The 20,834-nt window shown below is 43.6% G+C and overlaps 6 protein-coding genes across 6 annotated transcripts; 5 read left to right on the top strand and 1 right to left on the bottom strand.

Annotated features, from left to right (window-relative positions):
• Positions 1 to 1,406: 1,406 nt before the first annotated feature.
• Positions 1,407 to 1,760, top strand: B0H65DRAFT_548179 (uncharacterized protein; the record flags this gene model as incomplete). Its single annotated transcript, XM_062829563.1, has 1 exon — positions 1,407 to 1,760. One exon carries the CDS (start codon positions 1,407 to 1,409, stop codon positions 1,758 to 1,760), a length of 354 nt encoding a protein of 117 aa, XP_062683484.1.
• Positions 1,761 to 2,622: 862 nt separating this feature from the next.
• On the top strand, positions 2,623 to 3,470 carry B0H65DRAFT_538939 (uncharacterized protein; the record flags this gene model as incomplete). The annotated part of the gene is made up of 2 exons (XM_062829103.1): positions 2,623 to 2,646; positions 2,809 to 3,470. The coding sequence occupies 2 exons, from the start codon at positions 2,623 to 2,625 to the stop codon at positions 3,088 to 3,090; spliced, it is 306 nt and encodes a 101-aa protein (XP_062683485.1). The 3' UTR covers positions 3,091 to 3,470.
• A 652-nt stretch (positions 3,471 to 4,122) lies between these two features.
• On the top strand, positions 4,123 to 5,270 carry B0H65DRAFT_174823 (uncharacterized protein). Its single transcript, XM_062821421.1, has 2 exons — positions 4,123 to 4,912; positions 5,113 to 5,270. Exons 1-2 carry the CDS (start codon positions 4,481 to 4,483, stop codon positions 5,176 to 5,178), a joined length of 498 nt encoding a protein of 165 aa, XP_062683486.1. The 5' UTR covers positions 4,123 to 4,480; the 3' UTR covers positions 5,179 to 5,270.
• Positions 5,271 to 6,256: 986 nt separating this feature from the next.
• On the bottom strand, positions 6,257 to 7,529 carry B0H65DRAFT_174834 (uncharacterized protein). The gene is made up of 2 exons (XM_062821422.1): positions 7,251 to 7,529; positions 6,257 to 6,959 (listed from the first exon to the last, which is right to left on the bottom strand). The coding sequence occupies exons 1-2, from the start codon at positions 7,407 to 7,409 to the stop codon at positions 6,357 to 6,359; spliced, it is 762 nt and encodes a 253-aa protein (XP_062683487.1). The 5' UTR covers positions 7,410 to 7,529; the 3' UTR covers positions 6,257 to 6,356.
• Positions 7,530 to 8,409: 880 nt separating this feature from the next.
• On the top strand, positions 8,410 to 9,101 carry B0H65DRAFT_548181 (uncharacterized protein; the record flags this gene model as incomplete). The annotated part of the gene is made up of 2 exons (XM_062829564.1): positions 8,410 to 8,597; positions 8,654 to 9,101. 2 exons carry the CDS (start codon positions 8,410 to 8,412, stop codon positions 9,099 to 9,101), a joined length of 636 nt encoding a protein of 211 aa, XP_062683488.1.
• Positions 9,102 to 11,036: 1,935 nt separating this feature from the next.
• On the top strand, positions 11,037 to 12,982 carry B0H65DRAFT_174866 (uncharacterized protein). Its single transcript, XM_062821423.1, has 2 exons — positions 11,037 to 11,628; positions 11,691 to 12,982. The coding sequence occupies exons 1-2, from the start codon at positions 11,285 to 11,287 to the stop codon at positions 12,814 to 12,816; spliced, it is 1,470 nt and encodes a 489-aa protein (XP_062683489.1). The 5' UTR covers positions 11,037 to 11,284; the 3' UTR covers positions 12,817 to 12,982.
• The last annotated feature ends 7,852 nt before the right edge of the window (positions 12,983 to 20,834 follow it).

A 20,834-nucleotide genomic window follows, 5' to 3' on the forward strand; every position in this document is an offset into this window, starting at 1 on the left:
TATTTATTTAATTAATTTAATTAAATAAAATAATAATTTATATTTTATTAATCTTACTAAATTTTATACTTACTATAGTATAATTATATTAATATAATACTTTCTATTAGAAAATGGATCGATAAATAACTTTTATATAGAAAATTTAAATAAATTATTTTTATTTATAAAAAAAGTATATAATAGAAACCTATTTAATAGAAATAGTAAAAATACTACTAATAATATTATTAAATAAAGAGTTTATATTTTAAAAGACTATTATAATTATTTTTTATAATAAATTTAATAATTAATAAGTATATGATCTAATTAGTTCTGAACTAGTCCTATATAAATAATATTAATTTTAAATAGGTAGTTACTATAGTTTCCCTAACGTTAACTATTGTTAAGCGAGTATAGTATGAATTTATATTTCTGTATACATTATAGTGCTCCGATTGAGGGCCGAGGTCAAGGCCATGTGTGAGGTGAGCTAGTAACTCAACAACATCCGAAAGCGAGATGCTCATCTTCGGTTTCAATGGGTTGATCCCGGTCTCTGAATAATTGAGCCTCAATTCATTTCCACTTCATGCTCGCCCTCGAGCACAATGAAGCCATTCCCAAGCTCAAAGTCACTATCCTCATCAAAGGTTTCTCCGAACACCCCCCAAATTGGTCATTTCACTTCCTCAAGATCAAAGACAACGATGGTAAACTTCGGATTTGAATCACGGGTCAAATCCAGGTGCAGTGCTCCCAGCAACGCCCAGGAGCTACCCTCGTCCACACCAAAGATAATGTTATCCCATCAAACAAAAATAAATATCATCCCAATCCAACATGACATGAGATCTTAGTCACCCAACCTTGGGGACCGAAGGCGGTTTTGAGGCATCGAATCACGGGCCGACCAACATCTTGGAAGTTTAGGATCTCAGATCTCTATTGTGTGTGCAACCCGGACCCATCGGAGTTCGGTCCGATGGGTCCGGTTCCATTGTTCGAGGTTCTCTTTGTGAGCATCACCACAAGGGAGTAACTGCACTGCACTGCAAAGGGTACTTGGAAAGATCTAGTCCCATTGCATTGCATTCCGTCAGTAGCTGTACAGTAGGCGGCAGGTGAGATCATAATTACACAACGTCATCGCACTTGTTGACCTCCTCCATTATTTAACCAAACGACCTCCCGGGTAGAATGTCCGTTATCCGTCCTACAACAACAAACATCAAATTCAAGAATTGCAAAACATCGCCTCCATCTACCACTACCAGTCGAACTCGCACTTCATCTTCCAACCAAAAAGCGAACAGAACCAAGAATCCTCCACCATCAAGCAAAGCAAGGCAATCTCTCGCACCTGACTTGATCGAAAACAAACCCAACCAACCACACAAAACCACCACAACACCACAAAAATGGCAACAGTAGCCAACCTCCTCCGCAACCGCGCCGTCCCCGTCTCCATCGCCGCCGGCCTCGGCGGCCTCTTCTGGTGGCAGACGCGCGGCGGCAAGAACCAGCCCCGCGGCGTGTCGGAGAAGTACAGCGCCACCGACACGGGCAACCGGGACATTTCCGAGACGCTGCAGAACCTTGGCGGCACGGGTGGGCAGTACGCTCGAAAGGGGCCGCTGGAGGAGGATCCCAAGGATACTAGGGTTGTCTCCCACAGCCCGGCCGCGTACTCGAAGCGGAACCCGGAAAAGACAGGTGTCGCGCCCTTGGGACATTCGACTGATACTAAGGATTATGGTGGAAACAAGGTCTAGGGGGTGCGGAGGGGAAGTGCCCCTGGTTGGAAGCGAAGTGGAGAGGAAGAGCTGAGGTTTGGGTCAGGTGTGTTATGACGGGATGATGATGAATGGACTGGATTGGCGTGGTATTGCATTATGAGGAGGGCTTGTTGAGGAAATGGATCGGGATGTATGGTGTACACTTGTATTAGTATGGTTGAGGGCTTAAGAGTTCATGTCGCCAGACTGTTGATGTCAACCAGCACTGGTGACTTCATGGAGGACATGGAGTCAATGGTGTACACTGGGAGTTTATTTAATGAAGCATCATTTCACGTCAACCAACTCCAAACCTCTTATCGAGCATGTGCGAGGGGTCAGACACACCCCACCTTTTCCGGAGGAAGGCGCGAGTGCCTGGCCCAAGGAAAGGTCAGTGTCATGCGAGATATGAGGGCAGGTACGCCCATGTCAATCATGACGGAAGGAAGGCACGAGCATGAATTTTGAGGCACAACAGAGAGCTGATCCTTCCCTTAGAACGACGGAGTCATCAGTCATCACAACCTTACATTCATGTTGCCGTCGCCGTCAATGGTGACATGCTTACCTACATCCTAGCCGATGTCGGGGGCCAATTTGCGCGCGCTTTCGATTGTATCGCGTAAGAGCATCCATCCCAGGCCTTCCTTCCCTCAGGCGATCGCCCAACACCAGGATAATACTAATGCGGGATATCTTGATATAGTGTATTCGTATCGCATCACACCTACGCTAAGGCTGGCACGCCTTTTTCTCTTCAACTAGACAAGCCGCCAATCGAGCTTTTTCCCAATCATTCCTCTCCTTCGTCTCACGTCCTTGCAGCTGCGTCTCGTCCGATTTCCATACATCAAACATGTTGTATGATACTGTTTGTATGGTAAGTTATGCCCCCACATATCATGATGGACTGGGAAACAGAAAGAGGAAACATGATAAGAGAAGAAAAGACACGTTGCTAACTTGACTTAAAATGTTGTAACATGTGCCTAAATATATATGTTGATCGTTTATCCCTCCCATCTACGCCTTGTTGCCTTAGATTACCTTCGATATTTTCACTGCCGTTTACTTAGCGCAGCTTACATGCTACCGCAATCCGTGCCTGCCTACCACAGATCACCACCCAGTCAGTCATACTCGTGTGTTCACACAGTCCTATATAACCAACCTCTCAAGCACTCGAAGTGTGGCTACGCGCGTCTTACCCTTGATCCTCGGCTTCGTTGTCTTGATCCTCCTCATCGTCGGAAGTCCCACTGGCCTCCATTTGCACCCTGGCCTCGGATTGGACTTTGATCTCGAACTGTGCCCTCCATCTTGAATATCACAGTGACCGGTGTGTGGCATGGTCTTTTTTCTATAAATCATAAGGGACGAGGAGGAAACGCCCCGGAAGTCAAATTTCGCGCTACCATCAGTGACTATAGTGCCCATGGCAGCGCCGCCACTTGTTCTCAGCGAGCAAACGTTGTTGAAGTTACGCTCTAAAGAAGGGTTGTTCGGAGTTGGACATCGTTCAACTCTCTGAAAGAAACCTGTCATCAGAATACAGGCCGAGAACTTGAAGTATTCGCACATCATCACACTACGACAAGCTCACACTCCTTCCCCTCGGAGGCCATGAGGATGAGCAGAACCCATGGATAAAATTGTTTCGCAGCCTTACGAAGGAGTCGCTTCCACATCTCCGAAGATTGCAGCTGACTTGCTTGGACGCCGTCATCAGGTCTAGTACTTTGCGGCTACACTCCACAAAGTGCCATGGAAGTTCCCGACGGGGGCCAGAGCAAAAGAAAGGCTACGGTACAAGTTTTTACAACCAGCGACCAATCCCTTCGCCTTCTAGACATGGACAACCGGCGTTAAATTCGGGGCACTAACCGAGTCCTTCAAACCAGAACTGCTTCGCTTGTCCACCAAGAGGCGCAAAAGCTCGCCAGTATCCCTGGTATGACGGTCGAGCTGGGGCTTTACTGGCTCCCAGCCAAGACACTGATAACTTAACTTGCACGGTCCTTACTCTGGCCTCCATATACGTTAATTGTTTCTTGTTACCATCAAGGTCTTTGTCTTGGATTCCCTTCCATGTTTCGCTGCCGTGTGCTCATGTTAGCCCAGCTCACGCTCTCTCTTGCTCACGTACCTTCCCCTTGGAAGCTGCGGACTGTCATGGAAGCTCGGGGCCCAGACCACAGCAACCCAGACATCCGTCACCGAGAACATCGGACGAACGAACCTGAGCCTGAGCCGCCCCCCTTCCCAGCCAACCAGGCAGCCGCACAACGAGTCCTCAGGTCCCCTTGATAAGCTAAAGGTCCAGCCCCTACATTCAACAACAAATCCCCTCGCCGTTGGCTCAACCAGCGGCAGTGAGGTCCTTACAAGCTACAAGTGTAGCACCACAAGTGTGGCGTATGGTTCCGCGTTCGACTCTGACAAGTGTCAGGGCGTTCCCGAGGGCGTTGTTTTTTTGCATCTTTTATGTTGTTTTCGTTTCCTCTTTCTTTTCTTTCTGTGTGCGCCCTCTTCCTTTTCTCATACGCGCCTTGCTCTTTCTCGCACACATTCTTCTTACTTTCCAGTTCGCGTCGACGTAACTTTATTGAGTAAGGCTCCTCTTCTTTTTTTTTTTCCCTCCCCCTCTTTCTTTTCTCTCATCAACGTACTTTCATCAAGCAAGACCCTCCTCACGACTAAAAGCAACAGCAAAGATGAGCACCACGACCACTTCCTTGCAACTCCTCGTCCTCCTCCTGCCCGACCTCATCCGGGAAACCCCCCTCCCCCTCCGTGGCCTTCTCATCGCGACAATCCTCAAGTCGTGCTCTTGTGCTGGCGCTCCAGCACCCCGCCCAGCTCGCTTTGCCCGCGCCTCCTTCGCCCGCAGCCTCCTCACGAACGCGACGTTGTGGAGGTGGTACCTCCAGGTTCGCTACCTCGTTGGCCTGACCTCGGCCTGGCAACTGGTCATTGCCGAGTTCCTTCCCCTTCCTCGCCCTCGGGATCTGTCGCCTGCCCCTGGGTTTCGCGACCCTCATCACCTTGGGCTGAAGATGATGGGCTGGTACTTGCGGGCTCGCGAGAGCACCCACCGCGCAGCCAGTAGGTATCTCTACGCTGCGGAACATATCATCCGTCTTTATGTGAGTCTCATCTCAGTTTTCAACTTTCAACTTTAATCCCCTCCCACGCGACGCGCGTCCAAAAAGAAATATTTCCATCTTGATTCCTCTGTTGGGGTTTTTCAAACTGCCTGCCCCTGGACACTGGACTGAAAGTAAAGTGAGATGTACAACTGAAACTGAAAAACTGAAACTGACTTAACCCCCTACCTCGATTGTAGTATATACTTTTCGGCGCCCTTGTGCTCCCTTCTTTCCGTTCCTTCCGCGGCACTACCGGCAGATGATCGTCGACAAAATGCTCTCGATCGAAGTCGAATTGCTCGTCGAAATCGAGGTCTACGAGTAAATCAGAGATGGGATGGTTGTATAAGTTGTCGGGAATTTGCGCTGGAGGATGGGAAGAACGCGCTTCGCCTGGGGTTTGATCCGAAGAAAAAAAAATTCATGTTTATACGCTACTGTTGACGATGAGGATGGCATGGTTCGGGTTTTCCAGCAGCTCGGCTCTGTTCGGAGATGTCAAGGTGTACGAGCTTCCCGACGGCTTGAACAGTCCCAGTGACTGTTGCGGGATGTCTTGGTGTTGTTTTTATCGGAGGAATGATACCCAGGTACTACGGATGAGTTGAAAGCAGAGATGGAAGTGGTTGTTCAGATGGATTGTTTGTTTTGATCTTGATGATGGTGGTGGAGATATCGTCGAGTGTCTGGGATGACTACAGATATTGTGTGTGGATGGAATTCTCGACTGGATCAAAATGTAACACTATGAACGACGTGTTCTAACATCCCAAATGATATGATGATTTTTGAAATGCATGATCATCAGCCAATACCAGACTATTGGTGTCTGATTTGACATATTTATATCTATCTACACTACTTAGAACAGGTACAACGGCGCCTTGATGGCGACCGTTGTGGGAAGGCACCTTGATGGCGACCGTTGTGGGAAGGCACCGGATGTTTGAGACTTTGGGTCTCTTGGAACTGGATGTATACCCCTAGTGTGCACAATTCCCAGTAAGCGGCACCTCGATCGAACGGTGACCGCCACGGTAGTAACTGAATGTCTGATGGCATTGGTTTTTTTGCGGGGGGTCGTTCATGAGATGTTGAATCTCGCGGCTTGACGGTACCTCGACCAACTGGTGACCGCACAGTAGGTAGTGTTAAGCCTCCGTCGTCGAAGGAAACATATAAACTGGATGTAGAAACGTCTAGACAAGGTGCCCAGAGGTCTTGGACTAACGACGGGAACATTCCAGGAGTGTGTTGTCTACCTCCATGTCTACAATCATGACGCTTAAGGCCTATTATACCCGAACCGATTAAACAAACGGTGAAATGTGACTGGAGCAGTAGCTCCTCTTCTCTTTTATTTCACCGTACCTCTAATTGTTCTTCTTCGCATTTCTCACCTACGTAGCAAGGCAGCAAAAACCACAAAGGATCTCGATAACTATGGCACACGACCATTGCCGATGGCGCTCAGATCATCCATGATTCGAGCGAATCCGGGGTAGAGGTTTGATGGAGCAAATGATGTGAAACGTGGCGTTTGATTCGTCTTGGTTGGAAAATGAAAATGTCCACAGCAACAGAACAAGTCCCAAGGAAAGGTGGAGTTGAAGAATGTTGAGCGTGGAAGGATGGAATAGTTTTCAACAAGACCCCTAGTCGCCTGGGATTTGGCAGAGAAGTAGCGGAAGACTTTGATGGTCTTGGTGAAGATCATCCAAGAGAGGAGAGCGGCGAGAGCGTACTTGGGCTCCGCGCGGCGTCGGTGTACCAAGAAGATTGGGTGAAGAGATAGACCAGGGCGGCGTCGGTGAAGAGCGCAAAGTTGGTGAAGCTGGTCAGGTAGACGGCGTAGACGCAGTAGGGCTGAGTGTCCCAGACGGTGCCTTCGGTGAAGAGAGAGGTGGTGTTGGACCTCCAAGTGGTACGGACCCAGCGGCGGCACTGACCGAGGAACCTTGGTGAGGAAATGGGGGGGGGCCAATGGTGAGAGAGGATGTGAGAGTTTTCCAAGTCCGTTACGCGACACCGATACCAGTCGAGCCTGCGAACACTGCCTGGTCAGGATATGGAAGGAGTTCAAGCGGGTATCATCAAAGACGCTCTCTCAAGAACGTAGCTGGTCCCATGCAGCAGCAAATCCAACTCTCCCGCCGAGTTTAAGAACCCCCATCTCCCTCCTCTCTCAATCAACATCTTCTCCATCTTCATCAGACACTTCCAGTCCAGTCCAATTCACTCAGCACAACAGCCCACCAAAAGCCATCAACACAATCTTCACAACCTCCCGGTACCCCATTCATCACCACCAACAACAAGTCAAGATGCAACTCACCAAGCTCCTCGTCCTCCTCTCCCTCTCCTCGTCCTCCACCGTCCTAGCCTGCAAGTGCCTCAACACCGGCGGCGGCAAGAACAACGCGGCCACGCAGACCTGCTGCTCCGACAACAACGTCATCTTCCAGTACGGCGAGGACTGCAACGCCGCCTCCATCTCCTAGCACCTGAGCAAATTTAGGGGTTGCTGCAAGCAGAAGGGCGCGGCGGGGTCGGAATGCGATTATCGCATTGCTAAGGATGGGAAGGAGGAGGGTATTGTGAAGATGGAGCAAGTGGCTACTAGGATTCATTAGAGTTTCGGACTGGATTGGACGCTGAGAATGGATTGGAATGGAGGTGAATTGGTGTTGACCGCGGTTCTGCCCCCGGTTTGGTTTGTTGGGGATACGGGTGGATGCTAACGACGGACTTGAACGGACTTGATTTATGGATTGACAATTTGGAGATTTGTTGGGGAGGGGGGAGGGGGGGTGGAAGGAAGGAGGGAAGGAAGGAAGGAAGGAAGGAAGGAAGAAAAGGCGCCCTTCTCTTCTTCCTTTTGCAACGATCGAACTAATGAACCAGTTTCACGTAATCACCTTTTGGCCGACCAAGAACCACGCCATCTGTTTTTTTTTTTTTGCATCGGCATGTGGAGGAGCTGAAACTCAACATCGCGAGTCGGCAACTTTTCGGCGGGACCTTGGGTACAGATGCATTCAGTTACCAGCAGGGACTGTGTGCTGCGAATCCTGCGATGCACTACCACGGTCTGCCTTGCGCAAAAACCTAACCCAGCGCAAGTCCATATCGACGTGTTCATTACCAGACCCCTTTTGCGCTAACAACCTGTTGACAGCACATCCAAGCATTAAACGATCGACAATCCTATTCGTTGCCTTGTCAAGTTCCCGGATGTTGGGCTCGAACGTCGTCTCATGGAGGCCGGAGCCAGCGCCGGAAAAAAAAAATTGAACGCCTCAGCAGTTGACGTTGGAGAATGCCGCTACGCGATAGATTGTTCGATTGCGGCTTGAAGCTTGATATGGGATGCTCCATGAGGCTCAACACCATGGGCTTAATACACGGGCAAGTGCCGCCGTTGTTGAGGCCAGTTCACATCCCACCCCTAATCATTCCCATGACCTACAGGATCCTCAACGGCGGCTTCGACCATGGATACGGCTCCCCTATCTCCTCAGCAGCGCCGCTGTGCCTCGAGTGCCGAGCATGATCTTGGCATTGTCCCCCAAACCATTGCATATCACCGAATGCTGGCCCATCTTGGTCCGGATGGTGGTTATGACGAGTTCGACGACGTGGACCATTCCTTTAGTGACTCTGACTCTGAGGACATGGCAAAGTGAGCAATCAGGGAGGCGCGGATACCATGATATCAACGGGCTAACACTTTTGCAGACACCCCAACAACTCCTACCCGGCTCACCCAGGAAGAAACAATGAAACCAAGCAGTCGGACCCCGATGAGGATCGCGTTCCTGTCTTTGCCATCAGTTTCCAACACCTTCTACTTACGCACTCTGGCCCCCGTACTCTGAGTGAAGAGCGCCTGTGTATCAATTCGTCTCCACGACCCGGGCTCTGGGTAACCGAACCCAACCTCGGGCTCTCCGACCTTGACATGGGGTTCCTTTCTCAGCTTGCTCAGCTTTGCATTCATACCAACATCAAGGGATGCAGCCGTGACCAGTGCCGTGTCCAAAGAGCTGCCGTGGACAAAATCGCACCGCAATGCGACTGGAGTGCTTTCAGAGAATGGGCTCTGGTCACCATGTCTTGTCCAGCTGCCACGAGCACGAAGGATAAGGAATCTCCGGCCCATACTCATATTGTTACTGTTGTGTAGCAGCCTTCATCGCCCAAAGCGAATTCATTCACAAAGGCAAATTCCCTCGACAACAACAGGAACAAGCCTGACAGAGGGGTACTTGAGAGGAACGATATGATGTCCGGAGCATTGCTGGAGACTTTATCGTTTAAAGCGAGTTCATCACCGGCGGTTGTTCGTTTCCAAGATGGTACTGGACGTGAACCACGGCACGCAGCGCTGCTTTGAAGTCAGCAGCAAGTACCCTTCAACGAAGCAGGATACTGTCCCCTCGTGGTAGAAACGAGACTTCAAAAGCAGCGAGACGAGAGAGGACCGAATCTGGACTTAAGGCTGTCTTGTCTTTCCTTCCTCGTGGCAAACGTTCGTTTTTCCCTTCCAAATCCTGGGGAATGCCTGCGACCATCATCATCATCATTGTCGTCATCATCGACCAGCAGACCCTGACGATCAGGCTCTTTGTTCCAACTTCACCTCTACCTCCACCTCTACCAGAACCTCGTCGACATCGATGAGCCCCTTGGTTTGCATGTGATTGCTGCACTGCCCTAGCCCGCCCATACCAAGTCAAAAGGAGGCCGGGTTTGCGAGATTAGAAGCGATAAGAGTCGCCTGTTAGTGTTTACACCGGACCCCTGGGCCCCTGTCTGATACGGAGCCCATGCTGATTACGGGGCTCGGCGCCGGGCGCTGAACGCGGGGGGGTGTCGGGGTGTGGTATTCCTTGGCACCTTGCTAGCGGGCTCTTGTTAGTGCTGTTAGTGCTGTCAGCGCTGTTTTGGTGCCCCTGGACCTGGTGCCTCGCGTGGAGTCCGCGTGGAGTTCACATTTCGGGTTGCCGTGATGGCGTCTTTGCCCTGCTTCTTTCCATTTCAGCCCGATGACGTTCTCAGCTTATTCCTTGCTTCTTCGCTTGCGAATCTTCCTTATCTTCTCCTTCCTTCCGGCCGACGACGACGATCCGGCACTTCGCAAAACGTGTGCTGCGTTGCAACTGCATCACAACCTCAACATTGCACATGGTCTCGGAACAAAAAACCACGCCAGGCGTAACGTCGGCCGTTTTATTCGCATTCATCCGGACGGACGGTAGGGGCCTCGACTTCTTTGAGGACGGTCAATTAGGTACGGTACGACATTACTTGAACCTCTGGACTGGAACCGAATAATGGCCAGGCCGCAGCCATATCAAAGCAACAACGGCGAGGCGTTCCGACCGGACCCGACACTCTCTGTGTGTGGTAGAGGTCGTCTAAAACGCAGGGGCAGGTAGCATTACTGTGTATAATATTCCCAGGTGAGACCTGGAACTCGTCTGGAAGTCCTCAATGCTGCCACACTGCATTGAGTCAAGCAATATCGGAATGCATGATGCCCTGTGCCTGTCGTGATGCAGACAGGGACTTCAAAGTTTGGTTCCGAGTCATGTCAGGAACCAACATTGAAAACCAGATACCACCTTATCATATTCCCGCAAAATCCAACATGAAGATCCAAGTGGATGTCACGATGTTAGTATACCAGGACCACCCCGAGGCACATCACGATGGAATTGTTGCAACCATTCAGATGTCAGCATGGGGGTGGGCTGGACTCCATACCATGACGGGGCTTGGCGCCTGTTCGATGCTACGATGCTACTCTCGACTGCAAGATAGGCCAGACGGGGAAATAGCTAGGGAGTATCGGGTTAGACAGGTCTAGCCAGTCACAGGCCGAACACTGCAAGAGAAGACTTTCGGTAACTCGAACCCTTTCTGGATGAATGCAGGTGATGAGCATTGCCCGCAGAATGCGGTCTTTGAATGGTTCCGGCGCTATACCCCGGCTTCTCTTAACGAAATCTATACCCCGGCTTCTCGAACCACCATCGACAAATGTTCTTTGGAGGCCAAAGTTCCCTCCCGATTCTCACCAACACTCCAGCCAGTCAAACAACCATGGTCTTTCATCTTCAGTTTACTGGGCCTCTTCTGGCTCACTCCTTGTGAGCGTGGACTTACACGGCGTGATACACACCATCACAAACCAGCCGGTTGACAAACTTTGTCTTTCTTTCTTTACCTACCTTAGCCAGCTCGACACTCCTTCACTATCACCACTACCTACAATATCCAACAGGATCGATCACTCACTCACTCGACGAGGGCTAGTCCCAATGACTATGCCATAATCACACATATCAAAACAACCCGACAGACATGACTCTCTACACGGACCCACCGGCCTTGAGGCCGTTCAGCGACGACAAGCCAGTTCTGCTCGTGAGCTGGTGGCTCACCCTCTTCTGCACCGTCGTCATCATCCTCCGTGTGCTTGGGCGCTATGTGCGCATGGAAAAGTTGTTCCTCGAGGACAAGATCGCAGCCCTCTCCCTGATTCCCATGTACATCCGAATCGCATGTGTGCATGTGGTTCTTGTATACGGCACCAACAACGTTGAGCTCGTGAACAAGGAGGGACTGCATCTCTCCGAGCAGGCGATAGATAGGCGGGTGGTTGGAAGCAAGCTTGTTTTGGCTACTCGTTTCTTTTACTTTACTACGTACGTCTACCTTTTCTTCAATATCTAAGAGTCAAAGCTAACAGGGTTGGTGACACCAACAGCCTATGGACCCTCAAAACAATCACCCTCCTCTTCTTCAACCGCCTCGTCGGCACCGCTGGCAAATCCAGTTACAACCTCACTCTGCGCTTCCTGCAAACCACCATCGGCCTCACCTTTCTCGCCTGCTTCATCAGCAACCTCTCCGAATGCTTCCCGGTAACCCACTACTGGCAAGTCAGTCCCGACCCCGGTGGGCAATGCCGGCAATCCTACGCGCACCTTCTCGTCGTGGCAGCCTGCAGCGTCCTCACCGACTTGTTGCTCGTCGTCTTCCCCATCCCGATCCTGATCCAGTCGCGCATCAAGCTTAAGCGCAAAGTCCTTTTGGTGAGCCTTTTCTGCCTGGGCCTGTGCACAGTCTGCATCACGCTGTACCGGGTGCCCAACATTTTGGCAGAAAAAGGGTACCAGGGCACGCGAACAATGTGGGCGAGCGTGGAGATTCTGGTGGCGACGTTTGTCAACAATGCGATTGCGCTGGGCACGTTTGTGAGGGATACGGGACCCAAGAAGAAGAAGTTTAAGCCGTATGTTTCTCCGGTGGATGCTGCGTATGCGAGGGATACGAAGACCGGATCTCTGATGACTAGACGGACGACCATGAATTCGTTCGCTAATAGAACGAATAATGATAAGAGGGGGAGCATGATATACGGGCCTAACGGCGTCAGTGCAGCGGCGGGGAGCGATAATAAGGCTGGTATTATTATCAGGAGGGATACTATTGGGAGTAGTGGGACGATTGCTAGCACGCCCCATGAAAATGGAGGACTGCACGGAGATCAAGAAGCACGGGAAGCACGGGGTAGCGTCGCCTCTAGCAACGGAAACCTTCCCGAAGCAAAACCAAGATCAAGGGATTCCCAAGAGTCGTTGATTCCCAAACCTGACATGTACTTCGGTACGGTCATGAAGACGACAGAAATCAGCGTCACGGTCACGGAGGCCAACGAGGACGATTTGAGAGCGCAGCATGATGGCGGACGGGTGCCGCAGAGTCCGTACGGTAGTCATCATCAGATTAGGGAGGCGCCGAGGATCGTGGCGGCTGGGGAGAGGGGCGTGACGAGGGGGACGACCAAGTTGTTAAGGTCGTTGCCTGGGAAGGAGGAGGAGGAGGTTTGATTGACGATGATGTTGATGAGGTGTTGTGTGACTGGATGATGGCATGTACATTATGATGATGGGGGACTTTTTTGGATACCCTCTTTTTAGCTTTTCTTGTTGATTGATACGGTAGCAGCGTCTAAAGAAGCGGCTTCGTTGCAATTGTTTTTGTTGCAGTATTCCCATGCACTTCACAGATGGTGTGTTTGTTACCGTCAGTGTAGTGCCCTACTCCGTGTTCCATACTCGGTGTTGGACGACCAGACGACTTAGACGACTGCTAATACTTTGCCCTCGTCTAAACCTGCCTGCCATGCCTCGTCAACTATCTCTACCTAGCTACCCCAGAAACGCACTGCACCCGTCCGAATGGCTCCCAAGCCCTCACAGTCAAGATGCCAAACTTGCGTGAACCACACGACAAGACATGCACGGACAGCGGAGTGCGACGACAAGGTAGAATTCAGTTAATACCGGATGAATGCCCCTGGAAAGGGAATGGCTTCAGCCGTCAAGTTCGAGGGCTCCGAACTCCGAAGGCTCGAGGCCGGCTACTTGGCGAATCCATTATCGTGATTGTCGTTGCTCGGACCTTCTGTGGCTTCTTCGCTTCGTCGGTAAGTAGAACTAGTGTTTAGTCGTCAGGTATCGTCGGTCTTGGAGGTCTTGGTGGTTTCTTTAGGGCCCTGGCTGTCAGGGGGGGAACAGAGACAAGGGGCAGGGCATCAGGGCGAACGAACCTCGTAGCCCAGAGGTTGCTTCCCGTTATCGGCATCACCTATCCCTCGTGGCAATGTATGGGGCCGTCCGTGTCCCTCACTTCGTTTCGGGCCTCTTTCGAGCCCGGATCCCTCCCAGATAAACAAGAAAGGTGTTCATTTGCATAGAGATCCATTGACTTTTCATAACTAGCGGTAATTACCATAATTATGGTAAATTTTATGAACAAAATGGTCCCATTTTCTTATCTCAGTGCTCAGACCTCCCTTTCTTCGTTCAGATCTCATAGGTACGTACCGCGCCTGGCAGCTGTGTCGGGCTGACAAGCCCACTTTTTTTGAATTCCCGAAGGGAGGTCCGAGTTCCCAATTCGGTCCAAAGCGTAGTCATAAATCCCAACTCAGGGGCCCAAAACCAAACACTCCTTAACTACAACACCACTACTGGGATGCAAATAGTCAAAATGCACTCGAAGGTAGAACTTTGAGCTGGCTTTCTAATGATACTCTTTTTTTCTTTGTCCGGTGAAGGAAAGTGTTTACCTCAATGCCCAACCTTAGAAGAATGCCCAAAAAAAGGGCGGATGTACGTAATTCTTTTTCCTTTGGGGTTAGGATTTATACTCTTCTTCATCGGACAAAGAAAAGAATAGTACCATTAGAAAGCCAGCTCAAAGTTCTACCTCCGAGTGTACTTTGCATTACTAGAATACCTTTTCATGCTTTGTGGTTGTGATGTCTTTTTGGAAAAAGTCTCAAAACGGATGGATGCACGTTCACGGTTCCGATCCAATTGGGAACTCGGACCTCTTTTTCGGGTGTTCTCAAATAAAAGTGGGTCTGTCAGCTGCCACACCATGGACCCACTGAACCGAAGCGAAGGTACGTACCCAGGTATAAGACTGCACCCGGGAAAGAGAGGTCTGAATGCTGAGATAACCATTTTCCTCATTTTTACACGGGTTGTCCTTCGCTGCCAGGTGCCCACGTCTTAGGCACAGAAGGACGCTGAGCCCAGTACAATCCAGGCGTTCCAGGCTCTGGGTACCTAGGTAGTGCACGGGCTGGTGCACGGATCATTGAGATAGCTGAAATTACAGCAAAAATGTAATAACATGCAAATATGTCATTTTTTTTTTCAATATCGATCGATCTCTAGTCAAGGTGATTTGCAGGTCGAGCACGCTCAAGAAAGACGCCGCCAAAAAATGACGCCAAAAAGTGGTCTGGCCGTAGCGCCTATAGTTTGTCGAATGGGCGTTGATAACGAAAAGGCCCCCGGGGCCCCCTGGACGCCGACAAGCTCGGAGATGGAGTCGCACAGGGTTCGAGCGTCTATCACCCCAACTGATCTTCCCACAGCGCAACCACAGCGATTCCCACTCACACTTGCATTCAATGATGAAATCCACCCACCACTACACATTGCCATTGCCCCCCTTCTGAGACGACTCAGACTGAGATGATATAGTTTTGGGGGGAAGCCATTGGTTCTTTTCATGTTGATAGATGGGCATTAAGGATGGTGATGGGGGGATGGTTTTGAACCACTGGGAATCTTTGGGGGCCACTGAGAAAAAACCATTCGAGACTCGAGTTGGCTTGGTGGCGTTTATCAAACGCGGCAGGTGCGATGGACACATGCGATGATGTAAATCGCAAAAGTGCGCCATCCCGTTCTTGCCTGTGATTGGAATGGCGTCTTGGCGTCGTACGTCCAACTTTGCCAATTGCAAAAAAAAAAAAAAAAAAAAAAAAAAAAAAAAAAACACCACGCACAATGGATGGACGATCAATACCTACAGAACATGGAAGCCTGGAGTTGGGTGGAAGGGACATGCCAAACATGCCAGACATGATGCATAGTGACAATAATTCGGGACCCTTGATCACCGTCTCTGTCAGTCGATGAAGGAAGGATGAAACTCAAAGCGGGAAGGTCCCTTGTGAAAAGCCTCAAATCAAGGGCCAACATTGGGGTTGTACCTATCAGATTGCACGGTTGTGTGAATGTAGAGAATATGGGTTAATTGCTGTATTGATCGAGTATATGGAGTAGAAAGATTGCATATATAGGTTGGGGGATTCTAGAATATTAAGAAAGTCTATAGCGCTATTGGGGTAGCTAGGAAGCTAATCCTCTTATAGAACCCTCGTCTTATTAGCTAAATATAGCTTACTAAATTAATATATCTCCCCAATTAAAATCCCTTTTGGGGATAAAGTTAAAACTATTTATATATTACCTTCCTATTTCTAATTATTTCTTCTACGTTTTCCAATTTAATATAATTTATTATATATCTCTTCTTTTCTTTCTTCTCCTTAATTGAAACTATTCTTAGTAATCCCCTGAATTCTATATACTTCTATATAGATAATACTTTTGTTAAACCGTTTATAAACATTTTTATTATTTTTAAATACTTAATTTCAATAATTCTAATTATAATTTCTTATTTAAGCTAATACTTATAGATATTTACGTATTTTAATTTAGTTATTGATTTAAAAGCTTCGACCGTTATTATTTTAATTATTTATTTATTATTATAATCAATAGTAGGGATAGGATCTACGAATTTCATAGTTAAATTTTATGTTAAATATATTATAAAAATAATTTCCTTTACTACGTTTAAAAGGGTAATAAGCTCTGCTTTAATCGTTAATATAGTTATAGTCGTTTATTTAGTAATTCCCTAGTATATTAAACTACTAAAAAATTTAATTGTGAAATTGTATAAGTTTTTTCGATTTATAGAATTGTTTGTAAAGGATATATTTAAAATAATTTGTAAGGTATCTTCGCTTTTATAATATAGCATTATATTTAGAATAGTATATAAGTAATATAATATTTTATTCATAACTTTATAATAGTTTAAATTAGGGTTATAATTATATTTAGCGAAGCAGTTTATAGCGAAAGTAATTTCCGGTCATATTATAATTACTACGTAAAGAATAGAACTAATTTTAATTTAGTATTAGTATATTAATTTATTAAATACTTTTTTCTTGAAGGGTCTAAGTTCAATATTAGCTATAAGTAACTATATTATTCTTTTATTATTTTTAAGGCGGTATATTTTTTATAAGTATAATCGTTGAAATAATTAAATTTTCCGTGCTTTGTAGTTTTATATAATTTTAATACTTTAAAACTATTATAATTCTTTACTTCCTGTAAAATAGTATCGCTACTTGAGGCTATTTATATATTAGTAAGCTTCTTCGCTTTTATTACAGTAGAAGGTAAAAACAATATTATCGATATAATAGAAGAGGAATACATTATTATTAATAAGAATATAGGGTTTTTCTAGGACCGCTTCGAAATTTGAGGTAATAAACGCATTAGTAAATTCGCGTTACTAAAAAAGCAGGGAATACCTTAGTCTATATAACGCCTTTATAATTTTAAATAATTTATTTAGTATTTAGTATTTTGGGGGTATACTTATATAGATTTCTTTATTTATATAAGCGTTAACGAAAATATTGATAATATTATATTAAATAAATTCGAAGTTGAAATAAATAATTATAGTAATAGAAGTATAGAAGGATTGGCTAGCGAATATAAAAATATACATTTTTTACATTACTTCCTTCTTTTATTAATTTCTTCGTACAACGAAATATATTTTAATTTTATTAAATTTATTATTTTTAAAGAATTTGTATATATATATTTATATATAATTAAGTAATTATTTCCCCTTAATCCTTAACTCGTCCCTATCGACCTTTGTTTAATTTTTTATTTTTTTATAATTATGAAAATAGATTTACTCTATTTTTAAAGAGGTTTCTAAAAAGGTAATAATTAAAAAACTTATAATTTTTTAGTAGTAATGGTAATCTCTAGCGGTAAATAATCTAGAATTTATTTATAGAAACGAGGAAATCGAATTCCTTTTAAATAATAATTTTATTTTTTTAGGAAAGGCGTTTTAATTTTACTTTTATAGTTATTTTATTATAGTATTTGGCCGTAAGTTAATAAAGTTTTCCTACGTTAAATAGAGCCTTCTATAGTTTGAAATTGTAATAAATTTCGTTTTTAGTACGTTTATTAAAATATAAGTCTATAAAAAAGTACGTAAGCGGTAATATATTAAGAAGAGTAGGGTAATTTTTATTAAAGACGAAATTGAAGGATATTTTATTAGCGGGAGAGTTCGAATTTTCTAGCTAGGGTTTTAGAGAATTACAGTTAGTTTTTCCTTTTTAAAGGGTTTAGTTAGATTCTAATAGTAAATTTAGGAGATTGTATATCTAGGTATTTTCAAAATCAATTTGGTTACTTACGAAATCTAGTATTTTTAGCGCTAATTAGGATTAGTTATATTAATTGAATAGTATTGTAAATTCATTAGAAGTAATTTATAAAGATTATATTTCCTTTAGTATTTCTTTAAACAAAAGGGTATTTTCGTTAAATAATATATTATAGGTATTAATAACCGTATTGTCATAGGGCTAGAGCCTAGGGGTTAAGCTTGGCTGTTGCCAAGCTAGTTATATGCAGCTGGCCAGCGCTAAGGCTAATGCACCCCCTCTAGTTAGCTAGACCCACCCGACTGCCTAGCCTTCCTGGCCTGTGCGCCGCACTTTAAAACCTTGTCTCAATTGTACCCTTCTAGTACAATCTTCCTTCTTACTCTCTTTATTAAATATAGGATTTTAACTATATAATTATACGCTATGCTTTTTTCGTGTAGACCCGTTATATTATATTTGACCCTCTTTTTAAATTAATATTGTTGCCTTACTTTCTAAAGAGGAGGAGTAGGGAGGTAATATTATAGGGCTAGAGCTTAGGGGTTAAGTTTGGCTATTATTAAGTTAGTTGTATGTAGTTGGCTGGCGCTAAGGCTAATATACCCCCTTTGGTTGGTTAGACCTACCCGATTACCTGGCTTGCCTAGCCCGTGCGCTGCACTTTAAAATTTTATTTTAATTGCACCCTTCTGGTGCAGTCTTCCTTCTTGCTTTCTTTGTCAAATATAGCATTTCAACTATACGATTGTACGCAGTGCTTTTCTCGTGCAGACTCGTTACACGTATTTGTAATTAGATTCTAAATTTAGTAAATTAAAGAAGTTACATAATTAATAAAATATCCTATCTAGGCTTTAGGGTTTATTTTTTAGCGTTTTTACTCCTTCTTCTAAGTAGCGGTAATTATTATATATATTTTATAATTATAGACGCGTAAGTATATTATATTTAATTTACGTAGGGATAACGTATAAAGGTTATTTCAGTAGGCGATAAAAGTATAAAACCGTTTGTAAGATGATTTCTAATCGTAGAGCTATTTAGGCGATCGGTTATTAAAGTAGATTACTATAAAGATAATATTTAATTATAAATCTTTCGTGAAATATATGTTTAAATTTATTATTTGAAATTTCTCTTTAATTATACTTCCCGAACGCTTTACACTACCGTTCTATACTTAAGTATTTAGGGTAAAGGGCTTTATAATTATATTTCTAAAAGTGAAGAGGTTTTTTATTACTTTGGAGCCGGTAATTTTATAATTATATTTAATAATTTTAAGTTAGATATTATATTAATTAATAAAGATAATAAAGAAGTCGTTCAAAAAGGACGTAATAATTATAACTTTTCAATTTATTATATAATAATTCTGAATATACCCAATATATTAATAAATAATAAATATAACGCTAGAATATTCCTAACGGCTCTTATTATAATTTAAAAAATTAATAGCGAATCTTTTTCTAAATTTATAGCTACAATTTCGAAGTTTTCGTTTAATTTATTATTTTATTTTTCAATATCGCACAAACGTTATAATTTATAATTATAAATCCTTTAAGGCGGGCTCTTATAACGTTATTAAAATAACTTAATACTTAAAAACCGTAATAACCAAATTAATAATATTAAATAATAGTTTTTTTTTATAGTATTTTCGGCTAGTTAGTGAATTAAATTACTTTCGTCGCGTAAAGAAAGCGGCTTTCAAAAAGGTTAAAGAGAGATTTTTAAAGATTATTTGGCAGTAATACATAGAGAGGCTATAGAAAAGAGAATTATTTAGGATATATAAATAATTATTTAAAGGTTTTTAATTTTAATAGAAATTTTTCTTATATAAAAAGTAAAGAAATACGAAGTTAATTATAAAATTCAGGTAGAAAGCTACATTATTAAATCGAAATTTTTTTAATTTCCTTTTACTCTTTTTATAATAATATTTATATTTTTATAATCTTTAATAAAAATATAAGAATCTTTAATTTAAATTTTATTATTATATAAGGTATAACGAAAATTAAAAAAGTAAGAAATTTCATTAAATATATATAGAGAATTTTTAAAATTGAGGATTACATTATTTTTAAAAAGATAAATATTTGAATTTTCCTTAATATAAAAAATAATTTTACTAATATTCAATGCTATTTTATAAATACTACTCTCGTTAGAGAATTAATTATTTTTATCGTTGAATTTAGGAAGGGGTTGGGCGTATTATTTTATTATTTTTCGTTTATAAATTTCGACTATTCTTTCAATTTTATATTATCTTGAAAGTTCTTTAGAATTTTATTTTAAGTCTTTTTATTAGGCTTCTAGTGTAAATTTACAGTTATAATTAAAGCGGGGAATATATACTAATATTATTTAATAATATATATACCCTCTTTATATATTTTATAACAAAGGAAATAGTCTTTAGTCTTCATATTACGCTTCTTCTTACATTAATTATAAGTTCTATTAGGTCGAACGTTTTTATTCTTAATATTATTACCTTACGAATTATTAAAAATAATACTTATTTTAAACGCTCTTTTATATTCTTTAGCCTTAACCGCAGTAGTTAGAGGTCGTTCGTATAAGTCCTTATAATAATAGTCCCCAGATATAATATAGAAATTAAGGGTATTAGCTATAATTTTTTCGTTAGAAATTTCGAAATTCCAAATATTTAATTAGGGCGAATAAATTTTAAGTAATTTAATAAATTTTTAAATTACGCAACGGCTATTTTAACTTTTAGGATTTTATACTATATAGCATTAATTATAATTAAATCCTAATTATTAATTTATTTACTTATTCTATAACAATTCTTATGAAGTTCATTCGATAAAGGTTTAATATAATTATAATAACGTTAATATATTTCGATTATAGTACTTTCTTTACAATAGTTATAAATATTAAAAACCCGAATATATTATACAGCAATAGACTCTAAAGGCGCGAAGGAGTTAATTTTATAATCTAGGTATATAGTTTCTTATATTTATTTTCGAAGATCAA

This window comes from Neurospora tetraspora (genome assembly GCF_033439725.1).
Source record: "Neurospora tetraspora strain CBS 560.94 chromosome Unknown B0H65scaffold_3, whole genome shotgun sequence".
Classification (NCBI taxonomy): Eukaryota; Fungi; Ascomycota; class Sordariomycetes; order Sordariales; family Sordariaceae; genus Neurospora; species Neurospora tetraspora.